Genomic DNA, 7,112 nt, shown 5'->3' on the forward strand with positions numbered 1-7,112 from the left:
TGTTAGGTTTTAAATTATTTTTTTTTTGGCCCCCAACATCATTTCAAATAAGCCCAAAGCCGCTTCTCCACATTGCCTCATCTCCGATGGTGTCCCATCCTGGTAAGATGTCTACCTGTCCACATTCATGGAAAATCATCTCAAATCTCTTTAGAATTTGTAGTGTTTTTTATTTCTACTTTATGTATGATTTATATTATTATACCAGGTAAACACAAAAGATCACATTAAAACTCTCGGCAGAATTGCATGGGCTAGGCACGAAAATCAACCATCCAAAGTTAAGCAGAGTCCTACGTGTGTAGGTGATTCATGTTTACAACGTACCCAACTTGAGGGTGCTATTAACCACAACGTACCCAACTTGAGGGTGCTATTAACCAACCACTGGATGAAAATCCACAGAAAAATTCAACATACCGTCATCCCAACTGTCACATATTCTACAGACTGAAATGCTGGAACTTTCTGGCAAAACAACAATCTTTCTATATATGTATAAGACATTCTTTATTGGAACATCTGCATGATGTGCATTCGTTCAAATATTTGCTTACAATCACAGCAATTTTAAACATTTTAAACTGACGATAATATTTACATGCATCGATATGCATTAAAAATAAAATAAAAATCAAACAGAACAGTGAGCTTACAAATTCCACAGGACTGACATTCATTACTGAAGTCAATAAAATAATATACCGGTATTCCATGGTATCAAAATCATAATTTGGGTTTAGCTAGAGGATTCTCATAGATTTTTCTTCAAATTTCGAACAGTTAATCACTCTGAAGAATGACTTGGCAAACAACTCGCATTTAAACTCCTGGTTTGAAACTGTCCCGATATACATGTACCTCAACACGGTGCTAACCTTTGCATTTGCCAATTTTCTTTAGCGGCTCTCTTAGGCTGTTTTCAAAACACTCAACAACTGCCATCGCATGCATCCATGAAAGAAGTAGAATCAACTCCCTGTGGAGGTTTCACGGCCAGCTGCAGAAAAGCATTTTGGACCGATCTTGATAAGAACTTGATGAGAAGTCAGTATACAGCATTCTGTTTAAAATAGCGACATCGATACTTGTCCTGATGGTTAATTTTTTGACCAAATTGCTACTCAGGGACAAATGTAAGCAACATCTTTATACAGGTTTAAAAAAAATCCAGCACTTGTTAACAAACCTGACAGTTCAATCTTAAACTTAAATAAAGGTGCAAAATCTTTGGCAAGAAAATATTGCTTCCAATAGATATTAGCACTGTGCATTTGGCCTTATGATGAGGGTAGGCCTTAAAGTCATTGTCAGTCATTTATATGGGCACTCAAATGGTGTGTACAACGGAGTAGTTTTTTAATGTCATGTGCCGCAGGAAGTAATCTCACAAAAATGTTGTAAATCCTAATTTACTCCGAGAAACAAATGAGGCAACAAAACTCTTTGGCAAGATGTTTCAAAATGAACAGTTACTTAGTGCGTGGTAAATTACCATAAAATGCATATCTGACTAATTAAAATTGCAATTACAACTGAAGTTGGGGTGGCGATGTATGCGTACGTTGTCATAGGGGTCGGGAAGTAGCTTTGGGATACGTAGCTTGGACTGAATCTATGTAACAGATGCTCGCTTGCATGGAGCACATGGCAGAGCAGAAAGGGCGACACTCGGGCTACCCTTAGACTTGGATACCGTGAAACACAGTTTGCTCTGCAGCACCCAAGGGTTATATCCGTAAGTCAAATAGGAATGAGAGAAGGAACTGTGCGAATGTACAATCAAGGCCATTTTCAAAACAAAATGAACGACTTCTTAGTGTTTCACTGATTTTGTTCCAACTTGGGAAACGGTAGGGATGCAGTGGCAGGGAAATTGGGGGAGGAGTTACTATCAACTGGGGATATCACAGGGTTTAGGCTATGAAGAAGACGGATCCCTGTTATCGCTGGGACACGGATAGTTTGTCCTGTATTCGGCTAGATCTATTCCAACTTTATGCCACCAGAGAAACACAGTGACAATGATGATATGCCACCATTGATGACTGGAGCCGATGTAGTCTACTTTACCTGTAGCAAATTAAAAAAAAACACAAATTTGAGGGAATTCAAGGGCAGAGCATATAAATGCCGGACCACAAAAAGGAACCAGGCTCGAATTTTTTTAACAGGTATCCTTGAAAGAACCTGGTCCTTGAAAGAACTGGTCTCGAATGAAAAGGAAGGCTGAAAGATACTAGTCTCTATAAGCTCTTAACAAGTGTTTACCCTATTCAAGCATTAAAGAAATGAATTCGTTACGGCAAGTGCTTGGTTGCATACTGTAACAGTCCTGTCAATTCCCTGATTCATGGAAAATTTGTCCCAAACGGGTAAACGCTGGCCAGCGTTCATGCTAATATACTGTTGTGCCGCGAGATACAACATTTCTGCTGCAAAGGCAGGTCGTGATTAGGAAGACTGTGAAAGTAGCAAAAAGTACATGCAACCACTTAACCCTCGTATGCTAAGATACATATCAGTCAAAATCAGTCAAATTTCCCATATGTGTCCGTGTATGGGGGAAATCAAGTGGAAGGCATTTTTGACTGTTTTTGACGGTTAAAACAGAAGGAGGGTTGATGAAAACTGAAAAGGTACAGAGATGTATGTATCGTACCTGGGAAGCAACGTTCTGGAAATTGGCTGGCATAAAAAAACAGGGCTAGGATTGCTAAGGAGTACATCAGGACCAGTTTAGGAATAAAAACCTGAAAGACAAAAGAAATGAAGCACAGTTACGAAACTGTGGACAGACGGATTTAATTGCAGCAGCTGAAAATCTGGCTTGAATCCAAATACAGAAACAGGAAAAAGTTGGTCGAAATGCTAGAAGTTTACAATCATGCAGAATTTGATTCCCCACATCTCCGTGTTTAGAATAGCTTAAGATACTGTTGGTTATCGTGGTTCAACACCGGATAACGGATAAGTTGGGTTATTGGTAATTTTGCAATTTTGGTTGATATCTTAATAAATTCATTATCCGTTATGCAAAATTTGGAAAGGCTGAACACATTCCATTTCTCTGCCATATTTGCGGTGATTGCTTTCCGACATCAGATTCATTTCCCTTCTCTCCTTTGTACTAACTATGCAGCCACCTTAATGTAGATGCCGCCTGTAACCCACCAGAACTATTTCTTCCTTGAAGCCTCCGTAGAGAAATATCCAGTGTACACTCGGCCCGACGCCGTAGGCGACAGACACGACGAACAGTAGGAGCCGTCTGGTGGCCCACGCGGACGTCAGGAATCGACGATGCAGCTGTACGATCAACGTCATGATCAGGAGGAGCATCACGATCACCATGTGGATGTTCTTCCAGAACTAGGACAGGAAAAACACATTGTATAAAGGGTCCAAGTCGCTTAACTAAACAGTGCGTGCTTTCCTATGGAGTTCTGCGGCTCATGGGCTCCCAATGGCTCCATAGGCAAGTGCACATGTTAACAAAGTGTGGTATCATTAGTGCATAGGCCTGTGGGTCAGATACGGTAGGTTTGGACAGGTTACAAGTCCACACTAAAGGCTCACCCAAGGGTGAAACTAGATGCCAAAGCGCTCAAACATTATCAGCTGCTTTCATTTATAAAGATCACAAGAGCTGTAATATGTTAAGAGTGACATCAACTTACGCTGATCATAATAAGGGAATAAATATTTGCTTGGCCTGTCTTACACATGCATTTAAGACCAGCTCTGGAGAATGGATGGGACTAATGCCCGAGCTGCAGGTTAGGGTATCATCAGCGTTCAGTCACCTAAACCAATCTTAAACGTTAGTTTAACACTGACCAAGCACATATTTATTCCCATTCATAAGGGAAAGTAACGTCACTCTTTGAGCAAGGTACATGCCCCGCCCCAGCACACCGACGTCACCCCCGACACCCATCCATTATCAACAGTGACCACTTACGACAGGTGTATCCAAAACTCTTGCTCTTACCGGAAAGCACAAGAACCCATAGTAGACAGAAGGGAGGTAACATCCCAGCATGCCAACGGAGATGCCAGCCAAGTCCAGACTGAGCCAACGCTTGGACACCTCCTCGGAGTGAACACGGAACAGGTGGAATCCGGCTGAGCACAGCATACAAACCTAGAGAGACCAAAAAACGCTGGGGAAGACAGCATGACAGTCGCAGCCAAAGGAGTCTACTTCAGCAACACAGTGTGTTTTGACAATGGCAAATTTCACAGCATTAGTGCAACTCACTAGGCATGATTTTGGCACCTGTCTTCGACTGAAAATACTTTTTTCTACACTCAAGCAGCCAGATATAAGTTCAAAAACCCAAGATCTTTCGGGAACAAAGCACGTGAACGGGTCAGTGTGTGGCTACATCGATAGGCCAGACTATCACATGCATGCGTGTCGCTGTTCCCAAATAGCCTCGGACTGGGCATGCGCTGTTCAAACACCGAAGTGGCTCGAGTCAAACTACAAGTTTGTGAAGATCAGAATCTGCCACTGTATTTAATACTGTTATTTTCAAGATTTAGAACAACTTTATTTATTCATGCTTAGAATAAAAGAATCTCTGAACACACTATTGTATTGCCACTGCAGAAGGGGCCAAACCCGGACTTCACCTTCTCCCAAATTAGCTTAGTGGGTTTGACCTTCGATCCTGGATTCTGCTCGGATCAAACTGCCACACCTCCTAACTTTAAACAGGCCATTTCGGTGAGTAAGCAGTTTGCAAAAGCGTTGCCCAAAATGTCTAATCCTTGTTTTTATGTCAGTCTTCTAGACTTACCTGGAAACACGTCAGGTAGAGAGTGTATATCAGGTGGTCATTCAACACTCCATTCAACTTTGGGATGGTAACGAGGTTATCGTATATCATCAGAGCCAAGAAAATCAGGAATCCGATAAGGTGACTCCACACATTCACGGTCTCGTTGGACCACAGAAAGGTGCTAGGTAGAAAATAACAGAACAAAAGACAAACACGTGAAGCTGAAAACTAACGACAATTGTATCCACATAAAATATATCTCTTGACTTTCTGAGGGCAGCAGTGTGCAGTTTTAGAGTCACAACTCTTTCAAGCCTTCTTGGGCACTGATGTTAGTCAAAAATTGTGGGTTGGAGTCCACACGAAACAAATTTGTTAACCATGTGCTTGATGAAGAGTTTATTTTTCTGGTGCCCAGTTGCACTTTGTGTTTTGAATATGAAACCTACACATTTCAATTGTTAAATTCACCCTTCGTTGCTGGGTGAGCACATGGCCAAGTGGTTAAGGTGCACAGCCCAAGACATGTACACGTAGATGCAGGTTTAAAACATATTCCAGGAGTTTGGGAGATTAGAATTACTCCCCCCCCAAAAAAAAAGTCACAAGATAATCAGTTTCATTATTTTGTCTTGTCTTGATGGATACTAGTGCTTTTAAATCGGTTCATACAGTTCACTGTAGGAGATGTCATTTTCTTTGTGTTATTTGAGGCTCGGAGGGAGTTTTTTAATGAGAGAAGTGTCCAAAAATCGCACTAGGTTTGAATTCCGTCTCATTTAATAAAAATTCAGTGAGGGAACAGAACCAGATACAGATTTTCCGCAGTGAAATTTCTGACTATCCAAAAACACTCACCACGCATGTTCACCTGTCATGTCCGTACAACAGCAAAAGCATCTCAGGACTGCAAAGTAGTCCAATATCCCCTACCTTTACTCAATCACAATTGTACAGATAGTTTATTGGACAAACAGACATACCTTTGGATACATTTTTTATAGGACAACTGGGAGAAGTATCCACGATGAATAAATGGATTTCCTTGCAGATAATGAGGCACCTCAGAGAAGTGGAACCTTTTAAACCCACTGGAGTCATTCTTGAGGTAGTAGGGATCGATGTATGCTGAGTCTAATGGACGATCTTTGACAGTGCCGTTCATCTATAAACCAGAAAACAACACAACATGAACCACAGAGGACTTATTCCTCCTCGGTGCATGAACACAGTCTCGAAAGGTTTTTCCATTACATGTAATTCCCAAATCAAATTCACACACAATTAACAGGCAATCAGAGAGGGTTTTGGAAATAACTTCAAAAGAGATGGACAATTCAATATTCCGTGCAAAACGCAAGTCAGGGTTAAAAGTAGAAATTTCATATCTCGACTGAAATCATCAACACATAGATGTTACAATTTACATTTTCCGCATCCAATGCAAAAATACGACGGATTACCTCTTCATTTCATAGAGACATTGAGTGTGCAAGAGCAAGGACCGTGACGGAGAAGACCGAGACCGGTTTTTATAATCGTAAACTATGTACATGTACGTCCATGGAGGAAGGAAAACATGCATGCATGCCATGTACATGTAGAAAACGCACAGAGGACATAAAATAGGCCTCGGGCAATGCACGGTACGAGCTTAAATGTCACTTTCTGGTTTCATTTATGAGAATGTCTTGCATTGTTACTACACGAATTTAACAAGCACAATAGTACCTTCCCGAATCAGATCCGAAACCGTTGTGGAAATCTTTTCTATTGTCAGCAAAACCTGACCGGCCGGAAAAATAAACATTAAAAGGGCGAGGAAGCCACTCTACGAGAGGGCGCTAGAGCTTTATATCCCAGATTGATCTTCTTGCCGAGCACCTCACGTAGTGTACAAATTCAAGTCCCATTCAGGCTGAGCAAAGTTCAAGGCATGCGAGCCGACATGAATGGAATTCTCAAAACTGAATTACTGTCTTGTCCTTAGTCTTCCCGTTTCTTTACATTTTTGTTGGGCTAACCGATTATCGAATCATTCACACAAGACTCACTCAGTACTCCCAACATATGATAGTTCACAAAGCCTGCGCGCAGCCATTTTGTCAAATGACTTCCCTCTACTTTTCGGGCACTGAGGGACGTTTTTCATCTGTAATTTATCAACTCTGCCCTCGAATGGAAGCCCCAAAACTAAGGGAGTTGATTATGGCCTGTATTTCCACATTCCCTTAGATGTTTACGCAAATTGATCTTCTTTTCAAGAGAAAACTGTTATGGGTGTGAGTGAAAAGTAATAATCACGTGAACAGTGCATTGCAC

At 41.3% G+C, this 7,112-nt stretch overlaps 1 protein-coding gene across 2 annotated transcripts; it reads right to left on the minus strand.

Annotated features, from left to right (window-relative positions):
- Positions 1-485: 485 nt before the first annotated feature.
- LOC110976640 (progestin and adipoQ receptor family member 3-like) lies at positions 486-6,620 on the minus strand. Of its 2 annotated transcripts, none has more exons than XM_022230140.2 (7): positions 6,522-6,620; positions 5,774-5,955; positions 4,809-4,971; positions 3,995-4,147; positions 3,175-3,372; positions 2,663-2,753; positions 486-2,073 (listed from the first exon to the last, which is right to left on the minus strand). In XM_022230140.2, exons 2-7 carry the CDS (start codon positions 5,953-5,955, stop codon positions 1,922-1,924), a joined length of 939 nt encoding a protein of 312 aa, XP_022085832.2. In that variant the 5' UTR covers positions 6,522-6,620; the 3' UTR covers positions 486-1,921. The 2 variants fall into 2 exon arrangements, with proteins under 2 accessions (XP_022085832.2, XP_022085915.2); XM_022230223.2 differs by lacking the exon at positions 6,522-6,620 and adding an exon at positions 6,254-6,470.
- Positions 6,621-7,112: the final 492 nt, after the last annotated feature.

The sequence above is a fragment of the Acanthaster planci genome, linkage group LG19 (genome assembly GCF_054643075.1).
Source record: "Acanthaster planci isolate LZ-2023a linkage group LG19, COTS_SCS, whole genome shotgun sequence".
NCBI classification, from domain to species: Eukaryota; Metazoa; Echinodermata; class Asteroidea; order Valvatida; family Acanthasteridae; genus Acanthaster; species Acanthaster planci.